This window comes from Pantherophis guttatus, chromosome 5 (genome assembly GCF_059756535.1).
Source record: "Pantherophis guttatus breed Tessera chromosome 5, ASM5975653v1, whole genome shotgun sequence".
Taxonomy (NCBI): Eukaryota; Metazoa; Chordata; class Lepidosauria; order Squamata; family Colubridae; genus Pantherophis; species Pantherophis guttatus.
In genome coordinates, this window is record NC_142067.1 from 32551710 (window position 1) to 32572947 (window position 21238).

The 21238-nt window shown below is 38.7% G+C and overlaps 1 protein-coding gene across 9 annotated transcripts in view; it reads left to right on the forward strand.

The window, feature by feature from the left end:
- The window catches only part of ST3GAL6 (ST3 beta-galactoside alpha-2,3-sialyltransferase 6), an 80467-nt gene that overhangs the window by 24849 nt on the left and 34380 nt on the right, over positions 1-21238 (forward strand). For 3 of the 9 annotated variants that reach the window (XM_087894841.1, XM_060686290.2, XM_034412231.3), the window contains 2 exons: positions 9666-9705; positions 15438-15624. The exons of 2 other annotated variants lie outside the window; for them this stretch is intronic. In XM_087894841.1, coding sequence (XP_087750967.1) covers positions 9666-9705; positions 15438-15624 — 227 coding nt within the window. Of the gene's footprint in view, positions 1-9665; positions 9706-15437; positions 15625-19580; positions 19969-21238 lie in introns of those variants that run through there. 4 more of the 9 variants (XM_034412222.3, XM_034412247.3, XM_034412255.3 and 1 more) reach the window with 4 other exon arrangements.

Below are 21238 nucleotides of genomic sequence, written 5' to 3' on the forward strand. Positions count from 1 at the left end.
GTCAAGGCGAATGAAAATGTTTTCAGTGAGAACTACTAATGATGATATCTAGGCTTTGGTATTTTGTTAATGGTGCAAAGCACATAAAAAAGTTCTGCTAATGGATTTAGCAGAATCTTTGTTATAGTATTTAAACAATATTATGAAGTAAGTTTTAATATGAGGGCTGTAGAATCTGGTCTCATCAGCAAACCATTGCTTTTGTTTATCTTGACAGTACAACAAACCAACAAGGACAGAAGTTTCTGTTCTTTCCATACTCAGCCTCTATTCCTAGCTTGTTTAAAACTACATCTGTCAATATTCTATATGATTCCAGGTCACCAACCTACTGAATCACTTAACTACAATATTTAACCACCACATGGTGGTGTTAATCACGTCCATGTTTCACCAACATCCTAAGAGAAAAATAAACCAACTGAATTTTGGTTTAACCCCCAGGCATCAGGTCTGACCTCTAGGGGTTTTTTTGTATGAATTTTCCAATCTATTGTTAGTTTTCTGCAATCTAAATTGTGGTTGTTGTTTTTTTGCAATGAGGTCAACTGAATTCCTTACATTTTCAGCTGGTTATTTCTAGAGAAAATCAGTAGGGGGCGGCATACATGTTCCTGCAAGCAGTTGTTCCACTTCTTTTCTATATCAATAGTTTCCTAAGGAGAATGTGTTACAATAAAACCTGGGATTGTTATCATCTTTTTTTATCAGATATATATTGATGGTCGTGCTCATTTGGTTCTATGAGGAAGTTATTTGGTCAATACAGCTTCCGGTTCAAAAGGTTGTTTTTATTATTTACAAATATGTACATGCATACGATAATGAACAGGGTGTTACATTTTTACCTTAACTGTATGACTCAGATGTTGAGAGGAGAGAGAAGTTCACATATTGTCTCGCTGAGAGATAGATGAGAGAGAGAGAGAGAGAGAGAGAGAGAGAGAAAAGGGGAAGATATCCAAGTGGTTTCTAGGTAGGAGAGTTCATTGGCTGATATAATCACATGTGATGTCTGTAAAAACTTAACCCCTTCTAGTCTCTGGTGCATCATATGCAGGCAATATCTGACATTTTTGTAAGATTGTAATAACAGAAAATCCAATGTTTGCAAGAGAGTTAGATACCTGTTTCTGATGAAAAGGAGACCAAATTTGTGTGTTAAAGGCAAGCAGTTAAAATAATATTTTATCCTAAATGTGGCATCTAAAATAAATTAACACCTATGTTAATATTTTGCTTGTTTTTAATGACCATTGTATCTTTACATTTATGCAGGGCAAATGAATGTTTTAATTTTTCCCTGACTTCATATAAAACGTTTATACCCTCTAGATATCATTATTAAAATGTTTCCCTTTGCTTGTTGCTAAATAAACTATAGTTGTAGCCTTCCTCAAAGTATGGATGTGAGTCTCACTGTCAGCTTTGGAAGCCATATTAGGCCGGAAGCTTCAATGCTGCCACCTTCTCATGTGTGGGAAAGTAGGAGCGGGGATTAAGGAGAGGGGTTGTTAGTAGACATAATAGCATTCTTCCTGTTGGTCAAGGTCAGGGCGATCCAGCATCTGGAGAAGGAGTGGTCGGGGCTGTATTGAGATGGAACAGATGTTGATTGGAGCATGTGGTCAACTGGGGAGTGAGGGGATGGTTTTGGAGCTTTGACTTACTGAAGGAAAACCCGGGCTTTTCAGATTCGGTTTTCCCAGATGTGCCAGTTTGCCTATTCTAGTAAAGAGAACTTTGGAAAAATGTTTGCTTCTGCATCTTTACTTGGAGTTGGGGCTTTTCTGGAACGCTGACATTCAAAAGCATAAAACTGATCCTTTAATCCTTTAATCTTTATAATTGTATGACATTACATTTTGTTTTCTTGGTCATGCTAAATTCTTTCTTTTAAAAGGGTTATGCACCATAAGAAGACATGTGATACAGATTTGATCTCTACACTTGAACAACTTTAGGCACAATTTTCTTATTGGAGAGAGTAAGCTAATCTTCCAATTATCACTCTGATGAATAACACATCAACCTGACCAGTGGAAAGCCTCATATGTGAGCATGTATAATCTTGGGGAAAAAAGAAGGAAGAATCCAGAGAGTTGAAATAATTCAATTGTAATAAAGATGGAAAAAGTTAGTGCTATCTGCCCGATTAAACTTCCAGACCTTCTGCCTACTGTATAATCCGTTAAGATTTTATTGAGGCCTAGAATAAGAAAGGCTGGTTTTTACAAATATATATATATATATATATATGTATGTATGTATGTATGTATGTATGTATGTATGTATGCATGCATGCATGTATGTATATGTATGTATGTATGTATGTATGTATGTATATGTATATATGTGTGTCTTTAGTTATTCGGGTTTTCTCCCGCGTAAAATTGGAGGTTTCTTGGCAAAGACCAGAACTATTGCCAAAACTGAACACTTTAACAACAGAATAATCAGAGAAGCCATCGAGATAGAAAAACGTCCACACAGCATGAATAAACGAGATGATACCTCCCGCCTACCAGCCATTTGGAAACCGGCCCTTATTGACAAACGAGTCCCTAACACAAAGAATGACACCAGACCCACACTCACGAGAGCTACACAGGATGTAACCAGCACACATCCACGCAGAAAGCAGACTCAAACCCACACTGATGATGAGGCACGACCCCGGACCAGAAGCCAGACCACAGCTGCATCATTAGCCACTTTAAACCCCTCCAATCCATACATGAAGCAGACTGACACCAACCATGAAGAGGTGGCACAGCCACGAACACGAAGCCAAACAACAGCAACACAGCTCAATAGCTCAAATCCCCCTGCTACTCAGACTAACCCAAGCACAACCAAGCCCCCACCTAAACAGAACACACGCCCAGCCAATCAGAGCACAGCCAACCCCCCATGCAATCAGAGCACAGCCAAACCCCCAACCAATCAGAACACACCTCCGCCCAATCAGAACACAGCCAAGCTCCCACCCAATCAGTCCACACCCCCACTGGCAGTTAAAAGGAAGAAACGGCTGCAATCACACACATTGCTCCTAGAAGCATGAAGCCGAGAACACCAGCCTGAAGATGACGAATGAGACTTTGTCGAAACGTTGCCAAGAAACCTCCAATTTTATGCGGGAGAAAACCCGAATAACCAAAGACCTACATACAAACACCCGCAAAAACCTCAGAATACACACACACACACACACACACACACATATTTGTCAAGCATGTATAAGATTACAGATATAAGTATAAACACGGTTATGAATACAGGAAATGGATACGAATAAAGGGACAGTAGGACAGGGACGGTAGGCACGCTTATGCATGCCCCTTACATACCTCTTAGGAATGGGGTGAGGTCAACAGTAGACAGTCTAAAGTTACAGTTATGGATGGATTAGGGGATGAAACCACAGAGTCAGGTAGTGTATTCCAGGCATTGATCACTCTGTTGCTGAAGTCGTATTTTCTGCAGTCAAGTTTGGGGCAGTTTACCTTAAGTTTGTATCTATTGTGTGCTCGTGTATTGTTGCGGTTGAAACTGAAGTAGTCATTGACAAGTAGGATGTTGTAGCAGATAATTTTGTGTACTACATTTAGGTCAGACCGAAGGCGGCATAGTTCTAAGCCCAAAATTTGAAGTCTGGTGGCATAAGGTATTCTGTTGTGAGCAGAGGAGTGAAGGAATCTTCTCGTGAAATATCTCTGGACTCGCTTAATTGTATTAATGTCCAATATGCAGTGTGGGTTCCAGACAGATGAGCTGTATTTGAGAATTGGTCTAGCAAAGGTTTTGTATGCCCTAGTTTGCAGTATATATTACCGAAGCTCTGCAAGATTAGGTTAACAACTCTTAATGCCTTTTTGGCAATGCTGTTACAGTGAGCTCTGGCTCTTAGATCATTAGAGATGAGTACTCCAAGGTCCTTGACAGAGTAAGGGTCATCTACGATTGTTATTTACTTTATTCATTAAACATGAAACTCAGTCAACTAAACATTCAAAAATGCATCACAAATACCATTGACTGGTGCTAATGATTGATACGGATTTCTGCCAGTGTCCTAGGTATCAACCAAGTACCTTCTTAAGATGTACAATGTTCCAAGTAGTGCAATTTTTTGCAGTTCTTCTGGTGTTATTGCAGGAAGTTGCAATTTGTTGATGTATCTTATAAAATTCTTGGACATGGTACTAAGTGCCCTGATAACAATGGGTATCACTGTTACATGCTTCAACCATAATTGCGTAGTTTTGATGGCCAGGTCATGATATTTTTCCAATTCTTTTTCCAATTCTGGCATCTCCTGGTACCACGATGTCAATAAATTGTACGCTTTGTTGTTGTTGTTGTTGTTGTTGTTGTTGTTGTTGTTATTATTATTATTATTATTATTATTTCTTGGTCAATGTGTCTTTGCAAAGTAGATTTAAATCTATTCTTCAGAGTAAGACAAACCAAAACAGTTTCCTCAAAGTATCAGTAAGACAGAAGTGGAAGTTAAGACAGAAGTGGAACATTAAGCTTGTTAGAATAATAGACACAAAATAATTATACTTGATTAAAAGTCTTTGTGTCAAAACCAGCTTCATAGTAGGCATAGACTTCAAGATTTCCTCTGGCTGACTACTGCCTAGATCAGGGCTGTCAAATTCCCGGCCCGTGGGCTGGATGCATCACGCGCTGGCCACGCCCACACCCAGTTTAGTGAAGGGGGGAAAAAGTCCCGATATGTCATGTGACGCCGCCGGGATGATGTGAGTTTGACACCCCTGGTCTAGATTCTCTTCCCTATCCAGTCTCAAGATGAGATGGAGGATAACTAAAGAAAAGCCTTTGAGATAGATACCAAAGGTTGATATATTCTATCTAGGCACCAAGTTGGATACTTTTTCAGGCCAGGTGAAATCATTCTTTTTTGCCTAGAGTTTTAGTTCTACAAATTATTCTTAATACTTTAATATGGAATTTGCTGTTCTTTAATCTTTATTTGAAAAAGAATAAAAGGCACATACTAAGTCTTACAGTATTAATTGCATACGGATTTAGCTGTAAATCAGCTTCATAGTTGTTAACAGTTTATTGCAAAATTTATTTATTTATATATTTATTAAATTTATATGCCGCCCCTCTCCGGAGACTAAATATATAAATGCACATAAGATTATAATGTAAATGTGATATTACTTTTTCAATTATTTTTTAAGATCCTGTTGCTTATGTAAACTATCAGACATTAAAGGCTTAAGGCTTCAGAAGAATAAAAATGTTACTTAAAAATGCATAGAAATCAGTGAATTACTGGTAGCTACGGCTCCCAAGATCTAAGTTACTTGGTTTTATCATCATGTGAGCTTAGGCCATCATATTTGGGTTGCAAATATTCTGACAACCACTAGATGGCAGCAAATCATGCTACTCACATGATTTTCTTAGATGCTCCATTAGGATTTTTATAACCCAGATAATAGCAGACCTAGTAAAACTGATCCCCTCCCCATCCCCCACCCTCAAGATTGCAACTATCCATTCCTTACTACTTCTCTGGAACAGCGGTCCCAACCCTTCCAGGTCCATGGAACAGCGGCAGGGAGGGGATGGTTGTATTCGTTCACCCACTGCTTGTGTGAATGGAGTTTTGCACGCTCATCCACTGCTTGCATGGCCCAGTTCCCAACAGTCCATGGACAGCTCCCAGTCCACAGATCTGGGGTTGGGGACCCCTGCTCTAAAAGAAGTATTTTACCAGAATAATAATCAAGTTTAATGTACATTAAGTCATGCTGATCATTTAGCATGTTACTTGGTTCAGGAATAAATTCAAATAATGAGTTAACATTCAAGCAAAAACCTGACAGGACCTTTTGGCACAAGCATTATGGTTTTCGGCAAAAATGCATTATTCCGTAATAGGTACTGTATTCCTCTTTTACTTACTTTACAGAGCTACTTAGTATACTTTGAATACACAGAACTTAATATTGACTTATTAGGTTGTTATTCAGCTAACAAAGAATATAAAAAGTATGTATATTATCACAGCAAACATTTGGTCAATGAGAGAACTTTCTTTACTTTGTGCTACTACAAACTGTTAGCATATAATATACAAATATTGTTGTTTCAAAATCTAAGGAACTGGTTTGGACAAAACTCAGCACCACTTTTTCGTGCGGCTGTTGATAAAAATAGGATCATCAACATGATCGCCAAAATCCGATGACAGATATGGCACAAGAAGAAGAAGTTGGTGGTTTGGCTCAGATTCTTTCAATTAAACATTAACTTTTTAAAATAATTCGTCGAATACTTTATTGTGGAATCTCTGGTTAAATAATGAAGTAAACAAATATTTACCATGAAAAAGTTTGCACACACAGTACTTGAGGTAAAGTAAAACTCACATGATTTTCTTAGGTGTACTTTTCCTGCCCTCTATTGTGAAATCTCATGACTGTGGCAAAACTTTCATTTAAAAACACATTTGGATAATACCTTCATGCCTTGGGCCAATAACATTATATGGCTGAATTCACACATCCCATTATGGTTTAACTTTAGTGGAAAATGTGAAATAAGTCACGTATCAGTGGATTTCCCTGGCTGATTGTCAAATGTGACTATTAATCTCTATGAGGAAAAGTTATACGACTTGGAGTTTTTAGCTTAACCTTCCTCCTTTTTAGGATTGAGTTTATAATCACGGTCATCTGTTGTTGTTGTTGTTGTTGCTGCTGAATTGTGTTGGGCTTCTCTTGTCTTTTTAAAACTTTTGTTTACAGGCTTAGGGCCAGTGCTGTGTATATGCCAAAGTGTCAGACTACATTTGAAAAGAATCTGGTCTGAAATTAAACTGTTGAATTTACAGATTACATTATTGTTTATTTAGCATGGCGTAGCATATATTGTGATTCCAATGATTATGGTTCACAATGCATGTTTATGGTTTAGCACTATGCACAACCATTTGTGACTTATTCTGAAAGCATGGTGAAGGAAAATATTTGACTCCAGTCTGCATCTACCTATTTAACCATCTCATAAGACAATCATGAAGACAAAGAAGACCTTTTAATTGGAAGAGTTTTTGTTAATTATTGTTTTATTTTGCTGGGTATTAATTTGAAATTTGGAGAGAAGATACACAAGTTTTTAATCTCCTCCTCAGAAGCTCAGCAAAACTGTATGTATTTATATAGAATGCAAAGCTAGATCATGTCACAATTTACTAATAACTCAGAATATAAATTCAAAAGTATGAGTTCAAAATTCGTAATAAAAATGTCACCTTATGTATAAGCAAGGCTGTGAAAGGTGATTTGCCCTGATTTAAACTGATGAAGAATAGATGTTAAATGGAAATTGTGAGGGCATGGTTGTATTAGGCAACTGAAGCCTCAAAGTCCAAAACCAATGAATAACAGATGGAACATAATGCCAATTCACATAATGCACTAAGTCAGACTTTAATTTAACAATGGTTTATTGAATTAGCATTCATCATCACACTAAATGATAAACCATGGTTTACAAACCAAAGTGGCTGAATTCTCATCCAAAGTCAAACATAGGATACTATGTAGCCCTGACTTAGTAGCCCTGACTGCTCTTTAGAAGGCCAGATCCTGAAGATGAAACTCAAATACTTTGACTACCTAATGAGAAGGAAGGACTCACTAGAGAAGAGCCTAATGCTAGGAAAGATTGAGGGAAGCAGGGACGACAGAGAACAAGGTGGCTGGATGGAGTCACTGAAGCAATAGGTGTAAGCTTAAATGGACTCCAAAGGATGGTAGAGGACAGGAAGACCTAGAGGAACGTTGTCCATAGGGTCGTGATGGGTTGGACATGACTTCACAACTATCAACAAAGATAATATCACATATACCATGGACAGCCAGATTAACCAACAGAGAGCTGCTGAATCGTATAAAACTAGAAACATCACTAGAAGCCAAAATCACAAGACTAGATCTGATTTACTCTGGCCATGTCATGCATGCAAATTCATTGGAGAAGTCAATGATACTACAAATGGTCAGTGGACCAAGAAGAAAGGGCAAGTAAAGAACATGTTGGCTTGATAACATCAAAGCTGAAACAAAGATGAACATCCAAAAACTGAAAGAAGCATAATTGACAGGGTAGCAAGGAGACCACTTGCCTATGAAATTGCCAAGAGTTGACATGACTAAATGGTTAAAACTACTATTATAATGTCACATAAACCCAGCTCTCGACTTCGCTAGGCTGCCGGTGCAGAATCACAGGGAATACACACAGCCTGAGCTCAGTGAATCAAACCTGGTTTATTTTCTTGCTACATGACAGCTTCTACTTGATGCCAGATTGCAAATGCATCTAAAGTCGGCACTGAGAGCGTCCGCTACTCAGCACCTTTTTATTGGTCCGCTCTGTCATAATGGTTGGGTGTGTCTCTGTAATCATGTCCAGCTGGAGGGCGTTTAGTTTGTATCTCCCACCGCCGGGATTGGTCTGGTCGGAGGATTGTGACATCACTGGTTCTCATCAGCTCCGTGATGTCCACTGTTCTCGATTCCCACACGAACCCTCTATGCCCAGCACCAGTGAATGGATAGCCCTATTTGTGGAACCTAACCCCTTTACCGTCACCCATGCCTGTGCTCACCCTTCCCCCCTCCCCTCATCTGTGTAGTCTGTCAGTGATGCCCTTCCGCCAAGGCAGTATGGTATCGAGGCAGGAGAAAAGTTCAAAGCAGGAGACAGGCAGCAAGTGGAAGAGACATTTAAAAGAACATGGAATGGAAAGTTGCAAGCTGGGTCCTATTGTTAAGTAGAGTAAATTAAGAATAGAATAGAATTCTTTATTGGCCAAGTGTGATTGGACACACAAGGAATTTGTCTTTGGTGCATATGCTCTCAGTGTACATAAAAAGCAGATGGTCAAACCAATATATTGGTTTAACATGTTTTTTTTTTAAAATAGTAATCCTTCACTAAATAAACTAAAGTTTAGTTTATTTAGCAAGCACAGGAAGTTCTGTAAACCCAGACAGTAAACTTATGGAAATATTGATAAGCAACATTTTGGCATCCGGACAAGTGGCATTTTAAAATGGCTTCATTATAGTTAATATATAATCTCTCCTGTGCCTGGTAGTTTGTATTTTTAACAATCCTGTTTTAAAACATTTTTTTTAATTTAACAGTTGTAGGCCAGCCAGAAACACTTTTTATGAGATGGTGGCTATATTAATTTGCTAAATAATAAACAAACTAAAACTTACTGCAAATAAGGATTTGCTCCAAGTCTCATGAAAACATATAATCAAGGATATAAAATTGAAGACAACTATTCAGTATTGTTGCATGGATCAGTTTGCTTTTTTCTTGTTTATGAAGATCACACTTGGACAGTGAAACAGAATGCCTGCAGCTCTCTAACAATTGCACAATAATTGCTATTTGCTTGTAGTGGTAAAAAAACAGCATATGGAATAGGAAAAGAGGGACGGGAAAAAAAGAGAGATAAGCATAAATTAGCAGGCAGGGTAGAGATCAGTTTTAATGTTTTAATGTTAACACACTATAATCAATGTCATGATGTTTTTTTTCCTATTCTTTTCTTTCTTTTTTTCTTTTTCTTTTTCTTTTTCTTTGGCTAATAGGTCCAGAATTTCTTCTCTTCTGATGCATCTAAGGCTAAAAGTAGGTCCCAGTTCCTAATTTTTATTCTTATGAAATTCTAAAAGTGTTCAATTAATTGTCTCAACTAGAAATAAAGTCAAACTCAAAGTTTACCAATAGCATATTATATACAAATAAAAATACTATAAGAATAGACATATTGTCCCAGATTTAAAAGATTTTTCATTTTTCATTTCAGAGAAGATACATACTGCTCTAGTAAATGCTACATAAAAAAATACAGTTCTGGCATAGAATCATAAATAACACAGCACCAAGTAAAACAGCAGTTATCACTTTAACAACTAGGTAGTCCTCAATTTAAGACCAGTCAGTTGGCAATCATTTGAAGATACAACAGGCCCCCCAAAAGGGACTTACCATCCAGATTTGAAATTCTAGCATTTATCTTCCCCTTGAAGTAATATGACTGCATTTTGGACATTTGGTATCCAGATCACATTTATGGCCTTTTGCAGCACAAGACCACGATTTATATTTCTTCAGAAATTGCCATTTACTTCTGGTTTCTGGGGAAAAATATGCCAGAAAGAACAATGACTTCACTTAATGACCTTGGTATTCCTTAACAACCACAAAAAAGGTCATAAAATCGGTCACGGTTGCATGATGATCCAGTTTATCACCTCAACGGGTCAACTACAGTCATAAATTGAGGACTACTAGTATATCCCAAAAGCCTAATAGGATGGTGTCAGTGGACCCCTAAAAGAAGTGGAGCCTTTCACTTCTTTTCTAAAAAATAACAGAGAAGGAGCCATTCTGACTTGGGAAGAAAAGTGCTCCATACAGCTAGAATAATCATCTTGCAGGGAGGCAATCAGAAGCATCCCAATCTGAAATGAAATTGTTTCGTTTTTGGCTAGCACAAAGAAGTAGGCATATCAGATCCCTGCCAGAGACTGAGGATTATAACAACAGGAGTGTGGACAGAACTACGTGGATTATAAATTTAAACTGTCAGAGGAAGAAGGATAGAGGAAGCATCTACCCTTAAAAGAATTGCGACTATTCAACGGACTTGATAGGACTATTAATTCTGTAGATCACAAAGATTTATTTTTGTTAAATGGTGGTGATTGGAAATTTTAGATTGTGAGTATATTTTTATAGATACTATACAGAGAATTGAAGGAGGTGTACTTGGGGGTTTGGGAAATAATCTTTCTCTGTGTAGATATAATTCCTTGTCTTTACCTGTCTGATCAGCTCTTTTCTGAGTGGTAGAGATGACAAGTATACCTAATATGTATATGATAGGAAAGAAAACCTCGTCTACACCATCATCAGCAACGTCATCACAGCATCCAGCGCATCCAATCAAAGATTGATAGAAAGCATGCTAGGTCTGGAGAAATCAAATTCCTTTCAGAGTATACAAAAAGTATGCTGTAGTAATCCAAGAAGCCATGATCAAAAGTCAGGAAGTTATGTCAAAAAACTATGACGAAATTAAGAATGAAATGAAAAGCCATGATCAAAAGTCAGGAAGCTATGTCAAAAAACTACGACGAGATTAAGAATGAAATGAGGGAGATAAAGGGGGAGATACGGAAGATGGATGAAAAGATAGGAAATTTCCAGCAAATGATGGCGAAGAATGAACAGAGGATACAGAAAATAGAAATAAAGGCTGAGCAAACAGAAAAAAAAAATGGAGGAAGTAGATCAGAAGCTATCACAAGCTAACAAAGAATTAAAAGAGACACTAATCTTTCTGGAGATGGAAAAGGCAGTCTACTTCCTGAGATTCCAGAATATTGTGGAAGAGAAAGAGGAAGACCTGGCAGACTTGATGACAGACTGCTGGCTGGAGCACTACAGAAAAATAAACAAATGTACAAAGGGAAATAGATGAAATATTTGGAATCCATATGAACTATGCAAGAAGACATAATCTACCAAAAGAGGTGCATGTGAGATTTACCAAAAAGATGTTGAGAGATGAAATATATAAAAGAACTAGAGATGACTCCATGAAGTATAAGAGAGAAATAATGACTTTAAAAAAGATACCTAGGAGAGACAGAGAGCAGAGGAGACAATATCAATTTTTGACAGCACAACTGATTAAATACGTGACTCTTAGATGGTTGATACCAGAAGGAATTCTGGTTACCTGGCAAGACAAAAAATTTAGGGTGCATACACTAGATAAAGTGCATGAATTCTTTGAACATCACTTTACCGCATATGAAGAATAGGAAAGCAGAGAAAGTAAAAGTCAAGATGAAACACAAATAGAAGAAAAAGCTCGAGACCAAGAAGAAAGTGAGAAGGAGAAAAATGAGCGAGCAGAATGAGAAGGTGCAAGAATAAAAGGACAGAGAGAGATAAGAACAACTAGAAGGACAAGACCTATATATAAATGAAAAGATGGAAGAAAAAATAAAGATGTTATCAATTAACAAAAATGGACTGACTTCTCTCATGAAAAAAAAAAAACCTTCACAAAACTACAAAGATTAAAATTGGACCTAAATTGTCTTCAAGAAGTGCATATTAAAAAAACAACTTGGCAACTTATTGGAATACCCCAAAATTGGGAAATTATACTCGGCATTAGCATATCAAAAGAAAAGAGGGGTGGCACTATAGGTCAGAGAACCATTAAAAGCCAAACAAGTATATGCAGACGAAGAAGGGAGAATATTAAAGGTTGAGGTGGTAATAAACCATAAACAGATTATTTTGATTGCAATATACTGTACGCTCCAAACAATAAGCAGAAAGAATTTTTTAAAAGACTCCACAAAAAGATAACCGAAATGGACTATGAAAACATATGTATGATAGGAGAATTTAATGCAATTGCGGACACCAAAATAGATTACAGAAGCAGTAAAAAAAAGTAAACAAATAAGGAGGACACTCCCCAAATCCTTTTTTGAAATGACACAAGAAATAGACTTACAGGATATATGGAGAGAGCTAAACCCAAAGACAAACCAATTTACACGCTATTCAAATAGACATCAATTATGGTCAAGAATAGATATGATGTGGATGTCATCAGAAATGAGAGACATCCAGGAGGTAGATATAGAAGTGAATATATGGGCAGACCACAACCCTGTTAAAAATTATATGGAAGGGACAAAGGAAGAAACCAAGATGGACACTGAATCAAACTATTCTAAAAGATAAGGAGTTCACACAAATGATAGAAAAAGAAATGGAACTTTTCTTTAAAGAAAATAGAATAGAAAAAAAAACATCACTGCAAATTGTTTGGGACACAGAAAAAGCATACATGTGAGGATTAGTGATAACATATATAGCAAGAAAAAGTAAGAAAAAGAAATAACAGCAAAATACACTACAAGAAGAACTTAAAAAAGTAGAAACAGAATTGCAGAATGATCTGCACAAAATTAAGATAAAAGAGAAAATTGAACTAATAAAACATAAACTAAACCTACAAGATGAAATGGCACAAAAAATTAAAATGGCAAAACAAAACTTTTTTGAAAATGCAAATAAGCCAAGTAGATGGCTAGCATGCAAGTTGAGAAAAAGAGAAAGAGAAGAAAGTGATATACAAACTGATAGATGAGAAGGGGAATCTTCACCACCAGAATGAAGATAAAAAGAAAATAATCCAGGAATTTTTAAGGAAACTTTACAGTCAAGAAAAAATGTCAGAAGATGCAATAAACCAATATTTGGAAAAAGCTGGTCTTCCTAAAATACCGGACACAGTGAGAGTAATGCTCAATGAAAGAATAATGACAATGGAATTAACAGAAGCAATTAAAAAGCAAAAAAACGATAAAACATCTGGACCAGACGGGCTTCCCGCAGAACCCTATAAAAATTTACAAGAAGCACTAGGGTTGTCAATGCTGGATATCTATAATGAAGTGCTATTAAAGGCCAAGCTCCCCAAAACATGGACAGAAGCATACAATCTATATATATATATATATCTCACTTGAAATTGCCACGTATGTTCCTCTTGGCTTCTAGGTGCTCACTAAGAAAGGATTTTTCAAAATGACCATCAGAACATTAGTGTTTCATGTATTATTATAACACGCTCTGATGCTAATTAGATGTTAGACGTTCTATTCCGCCTCCCAACTTGAAATTAACTCTGGAGAGAATGGGAGAGCATAGGACAGGCTTCTGTGGGGCAAGCCTCATGGAGAGAAGGGGCTAGAAAGCCTGAGGGAGAGAAGGGGAGAGGAGAGGCCGATCGTAACTACTCATTAATTTTCAAAGTATCAATTTATCAAGCCCAATCACATAGGTTCGTAGCGGAGCACGGATATTCAGCTAGTAAAGAAAATATTAGACTGTGCTGAAATGGACAAATTAATGATGAAAATTAAGGGTAAAGAGGAAACAAAGAATTATTTAACTTGGGACCAATTTTATAAATGATTTGTAAATAGAAGCAGAAGTTAGTAATTTATAATTAAGGATGATCAATAAAATAAAAGTATATATATATACAGTATATATGCAATAATAAGCAATATTATCATTGGATTATACTTGATTATAGATTAAATTGTATAGGGCGATTAGAAGGGAAAATTACTGTATTTTTCAGAGAATAAAACACACTTTTCCCCCCTAAAAGAGGCTGAAAATTTGGATGCATCTTATACTCTGAATGTAGCCCTGCCCACCTGCTGGCCCTCACCCTTCGGTCTCCACTTGTCCTCTTCCTTGCTGCAGAGATTGCCACTGACAATGGCTTGTGTTTTTGGGCTCTGTGCATCGCGTTTTCAGCCTCCAAACACTCCGTTTGAGAGCTCTTCAAGGCTGCAGGGATATTCCAAAGCACATCTCCGATTGCCGCCCGAAAACGCAACGCGTTTGGATGCTGAAAATGCGACGCGCAGTGGCCAAAATGGATACGCGGAACAGCTGCTGCCTTCTCTTACTCCTTCCGCGCTTTGCCTGCTTTAGTCACTGGAACTCCCTTTGATGATCAGCTGTGCTTTTGAAGTTGTTTTTCAGCCCCAAAGAGGCGCTTGCGAGTGAACTAATCTTCTGCACTTTGCCTGCTTTTCTCATTGCTGCTCCCTCCGACAATCAGCTGTGCTTTAGAAGCTTTGTTTCAGCCCCAACCAGGGCTGAAACTGCATGCATGCTCAAAACCACCACGCAAGCTCAGTTCTGTACCAGCTTCCTTACAGTAGGCACCATACTTTTTAAAATAAAGATATTCATTTATTTGATTTTTATTCCATCTTTGTTACTTTTATAAGTAACTCAAGCATACTAATATTCCTTTGTTTTCCTGTTTTCCCACAACAAGCCTGTGAAGTGGGGTGGTTTGAGAGAAAGTGACTGACTCAAAGTCACCCAGCCAGTTTTCATGCTTAAAGCAAGATTAGAACTCATATCAAAATATCCACCTATTATGTGACGCCCAAATGTATTTTTTTGATTTTGTCTTGGTATGCTATATTACTAAGACATTGTGATTTATATATTGCTCATATACATAGTGTACTTTATTGTATTTTGTTTTCTTTTCTCATTGTTTACCTATTTACTTGTAATATGCCCTAAAGAACTTGATTAGTTTTGAGTCAATTGCATTGCCATATTTTTACTATTATAGTAGTAACTAAAGTCCTTTTCACACTGCCATTTAAAAAAAAATGATAAAAGTTGTTTCTAAAAGTTGTTTTTTCTAAATTAAGGAGTATCTACAGCATTGCATTTCATTTTTTAATACACATTGCCCTATCTATGTGTGATGCTTCCCACAGCAGCATTCAATGTTGCGTAGGTGGTTTCTGGTTTTACCTCAATGGAAGGCGAGACACAATCAGTTGTGCTTCAAGACCTGGAAATCAAGATTCATGTGCAAAGCTGATGGCAAGAAGTTAATCTCTGCGAGACGCAAGATTTGTCATTCACAGTATCGAAAGGCTAGGAATCGATATCAAATGATGGGTGAGCAATCTTTAATTCAACTCATATATTATTTAGCATACTTTTAAAACTAGGGGCTCTCTGCTGATGATTCAAGCGGTCTTTGAAAGCATTTTGATCTTCTTGCTTTTTCTCCGTCAAGAGCTAAAATTGGCGCTATGCATTTCAGAGATAAAATCGAACAGAGCTTAGCTATTTAATTGAGGTTGTTTATCAAACCTGTCTCGCTTTCCCATCACTGGAACAGGATTTCTTCCGCCTCCTAATCCCAATTTATAGGCAATACAACCTGTTTTACAACAATGAGCGTGCTTTGAAGTTTTATTGATCTGTTGCTAAAGAGATGTTCTCTTTAAAGAAAAAAATGGCAGACAAATAAGTACTTTTATCAAAAAGTGATCAGATTCATCACTTTCCTGCTTACCTTATTAGGTACAAATAATAGTTGATTTAGGAAAAGAACTCCATTGTCCCTTCTTATAGTTATTTCTAACTGGCTTATTTTTCGGGGAATTTCTGTGTAAGACAGAAATTTGAACAAAGAAACCTTGTTTCTAATTTAATATAGCCTGTGTTTCTTAATACTTATTTCCTTTGCCATTACTTTGTTTTGTACAACTTATCTGATATTGTACTGCCTTATTCTGTTATATACTCTAAACATGGCTTTAGTTTACGCCTGGTAATGTTAACTGATTTCGGAGTCCTCAGGTTGGTTGATAAAGGATAACTCAGTGGATGCATGTTAGACATGAACAAAAGCAAGAGGTAGTCTAAACACTTGACTACCTCTTGCTTTCGTTCATGTCTGGACCATCAGCAGAGGTTGCTGTTTCCTAAGAAACCTTTAGAAGTGATATTCTGAAATTCACATATTTTTACTAATTAACCTGGGGAGATAAGTTTATTTACAACCTGAAACTCTTTGTTATTCTAGCCCAACTTATCAGGCAATTTGGTTCTTGGGGCTGAATCCTTGTTCTAAATCTCTGCAAATAACAGAGAATTGCCACTTCACTTTAGTATATGATTATTTCAGGTGTCACTGCCCACTACAAGATGGGTGGAAGAACACAAGGCAGTGCCACTTTTCTTCCTTTTCCTTAAAGTGAGCAAATTTAATTGTTCATCTGCCCCTCACTTCCTCTCTCTCAAGTTGGCTGATGAAGAAAGCTCTATTTCCCATTCCTACACATAAACATTTAGCTCCTATTGAAATTATGAGGGCAGAACAACCTGGAGAAAGGCAAGAGGCAGGGATTTATTACGTTTACATGTCAGGCAGAAACCATTTCCCTTCTCTCTCTTTTTTTTAAAAAAAACTTTTTTTAAAGGACTATTAATTTCCTATCTTGGGAAAAAATGGATAAACTCAGAAGAAATGTCACACTGATTATGGTCTGACAACCTTTGAAATCTTGATTATTCTCTCACGTTTACAGTAGGGTGCTGCTATAGGTAGTTTTTTTGTTGTTGTTACTGTTATGTTCAGTTTTTTTCTTTTGATGTCTATGATTTGTTCCTTATTTTTAAAAAATTGTTCCTGCGTTTAAAGTATGAGCCATCCAGAACTGATTGGAGTTGGTAGCCTCAACATTATGTAAATATATATACTGGAAAGCAGCAGTGTCCTTCTGCTTCCTCACAGAGAAATGGTGGTGGGCAGCACAAGCTAAGGGTGCCTGACATCTCCTGCATAAACATTCTACAAGGCCTGCCAACTTAAGCTTGGAGAATGGGGAGAACATGGGGGTGGGGGGGTGGGAGGTGAACTCCAGTCTTGCCTTTCTAGTCTTCCTAATTCCCAGAGATGTGAACCTAAGTAATAGAAGCAGTGGTGAAATTCAGTTTTTTTTAATACTGGTTCTATGGGTGTGGTGTGGCTTTGTGGGCGTGGCAGGGGAAGGATACTGCAAAACCTCCATTCCCACCCGACTCCAGGGGAAGGATACTGCAAAATCTCCATTCCCTCACCACTCCTAGGGGAAGTATATTGCAAAATCTCCATTCCCACACCACTTTGGGACCAGCCAGAAGTGGTATTTGCGGGTTCTCCGAACTACTCAAAATTTCCATTACCGGTTCTCCAGAACCTGTCAGAATCTGCTGGATTTCACCCCTGAATAGAAGGTGTAAGGTCAACAGAGACCTCCATTTGTATGTGAACTCATTCTAGGTTCATCATGCACCCTTCTCTGACTACCAATTTATTCAGTTCAAATCCCTTTTTTGGAGGAGGGACTAGATGAGGGAATACTGATCTCCAGAAAGACCTGCATTTATTCTTCCATGATATTCTTATACCCACCATACTCTCCCGCATCCCCCTAGAGAAACAGACTGTATAATGCAGCTGTCTGATTTCTTTCTTATCCAAAGCCAAAATAGTGAGAACATTATTCGGTGACAGAAGCATGCCCACAGCAGACTTAAGCAGCCAATAGGATCTGAGCTGTTGTCACCTCTTGTCCTTATCATTATAAAAGTGCAGGAGAATGTTTGTATGGCAAGATTTGTGATCAAAAAAGAGGAGAAACATCACTTTAACAGCACGATAATTATAGATGACTCTAGGCTGCCCTAGAAGCAGACTCTGGATGAGATGAGGACACATCGTTAAAAATGGTTAGTTACATGTTTACATGCCACAACCGGTAAAACATGAAGATAAGCCTGCAATTTTGCATTCAGTCTTTTCAAAGCAGGCCACATGCTTCAGCTGCAAATGATAAGGCAAATAAATAGCAAAAAGAATCTAAATCTAAATCTACTTAATTTTTATATTCTTAATACAGGAATTACAACATTCATAAAACTGAGATTCGAGAAACAAACTTCTATGTGATCATCTTCTACACGATTCCATTAATTGATTTTTCTCATATTTTAACTTCAATTCACTTCTGGATTTATCAATGGTATAGACAAATCATTGTGTGGTTTATTGCAAGAAAACTATATGGTAGTTAGAATTTTCAGACAAGGAATTCGTTACTTCTGAAGCAATGCTGAAGAATCTGGGAGCACCAATCTTACATAGGACAAATGCAAGCCATCATCAATGTGGTATCCACCAGAGGAGTGGATCATGACCAGGAGTGGGTTGTACTTACATTTACTACTGGTTCGCAACGGGGCCGCACGCGCTCATTTCGCTCGCTCTCTTCTGTGCAAGCGCAGCGTTTGTAGAACCGGTGCGAACAGGGGGCAACTCACCATTGATCATGACCCTGTCTTCCCAGTCACCCCAGCCTCTATGACCAGAGGAAGTTGGGGAAGGCTAATATTTAAAATCTGTCGATGGGTGTTTGGAAAACTAACCAAGAGGCCTGAACTCACCTGTAGAACTGGTAGGTTTAACATAACACACGGTAAACCAAAACCAAACAAGCCATCCAAAATGGTTTAGCTAGCATAACATGTGAGGCAATTGTGACATAAATGTTCATCAAGTCCATTCTCTCAGTTTGCTGTGGGCTTGCCCGCTCAAAGTAGGGATGAATTTTAATATATATACACTGCTCAAAAGAAATAAAGGGAACACAAGCAGAAGACATCCGAGATCTGAATGAATGAAATAGCCTTATGAAATACTTTCTTTGTTACATAGAGTATTTTGTGTTCCCTTTAGTTGTTTGAGCAGTGTATAAACTACTGTATGTAACGAACAAAGTATTTCATAAGGCTGTTTCATTCATTCAGATCTCGGATGTCTTCTGCTTGTGTTCCCTTTATTTCTTTTGAGCAGTATATATAATTTTGCCTAGGGATTAGGGATTGCCTGAAAGGTGATGGGCCAGCTGCCTAGTCTTGTCCCTCCAATTCTCCGAACCTGCGGGGTAAGATGCAGTATCATTCTAGTAGGGCTAGGTCGTCTGACGTCTCCTAAGGCAGGCGTGCTTCCCCACTTTTGATCCAGTTGTGGCAATTTGCATGAAACGACCAGGGGAGGTCCCGAGTAGAAGTTTCCTCCTTCTCACCTAGCGGGAAGGTTTGGGCAGCTGCAACAGGCGGAGCTTCGGTTGCTCTTATGACTTTCCCCACTGCCTCCCCGGCCATTGGGTTCCAGCTTCGGCTCAGAGACGCTTTAAGGCGAAAACTGGCTTCCCCCCCCAACACACACACATACACACACACTCACACTCTCCTCCAGCCTCCTTGTCCGATGGGGTCCTAGTCCCTTCCCTGTTAGAGGGGCCTGAATTGCAGGGCGAGAGAAGGGGCGCCACCGCCAAGCAGAAAGGCCGTCGCCGAGAAAGGAACGTGGAAGGCGAAGTCCGGCGCATCCAAGCAGGGCTATTCGCGGAACAGAGCTGGCCGCAGAGCAGGGGAAGCGCCGCTGTGGGCGGAAAACGGCGAGGATAGGTAATCCGTTCCCAAAGGGCGAAGCGGGCGTCACTGCCTGCAGTTTTAAAGCCGCCTATGCCAGCGACCCGGGAGAAATCTTTGCAAAGTTCCCGGGACTTTTCCAGCTCAGCCAATCACTTGGGGGCTCGAGAAACTCGCGTCGCCGAATCGGCGGCACCCAGATCTTCATCTCCCGGAGCGGGGTGGCTGGGTGGGTTGTCTGGCGGCGTTGCATTTTCCAGTCAAGGCACGCGGTGGAAGGCGAAGAAAGTGGTGGCTGGATTTGACGAGGCGCGTTAAGTGAGAGACCTGTGTGGGTTTGGGGCGGCCACGGTTCTGGTTGATTCAGAAGTTCAGTTGCATGAACTTTTATCAAGGACTTTCCTTGGGGAGTGGGCGTGCAAGTCGGATCGAGGGCTTTATCGGCCTCTTTCACTTTTTCCCCTGCTTGCCCGAACGCCCACTTTAAGGGACCTCTGGCGTGTCAAAGTTAGGCAAGGAAAACTTGCTTGGCGCTTCTCAGCCGCCGACGCGATTGCTTGTTTTCTATGTGCCAGGCGTAGGATGGGCTTTCCCATTTGGGTGCGCTGTCTTGTTTGTAAAATCCTCGAGGTTGAAGACTTTCGCACGAAACACGCCTGATCCTGGTGTGACTTTTTCCCCTTTCTCAAGGTTTTTGAGGTTAACTATCTCAAAAGGGCCAGTCTATCGAAACGCCAACATCCCCCGCCTGTCGAAAGGTTAAAAATCTCTCTTCCCCTCCCAGTTAGAAATAATGGGCTACCATAACCCCTCCCGTCTTGGTAAATTTAGCTCAGCGCGATCCCCAGCGAATCTAAGGCGACCCTCCCATTTTAGAAAATAATTTTGGGGGAAGAAACTTAAGTCATCTTTTCAGGTATATACAATTGCTCACTGCAACTGTCTTTTTCCTTCTTGGGTGCGTTGTTCCGCTAAGTCCTTTAGGTAAGCTTATGCAGTGAATTTAAAGAGAAAAGTGAATAGAGTCTTTACTTTTTAAAAAAAAATAAAGTGACATCAGCCAAATAAAATTCAGCATATGTATGCCTCCCACTTTGTATAGTTAAAAGTTCTCTGACCATTCCCTTCCCATCTTTCTGAGATAATTCTGTTTATACTAATGGTAAAGATGGCCTTTTCTATAAATCGTAAATCATTCTTGCCTATGGTTTATACAACTGTTTATTTTGAAGCAGAAAAGATAAATGTTAGAGCCAGGGGTCTCCAACCTTAGCAACTTTAAGCCTGGCAGACTTTAACTCTCAGA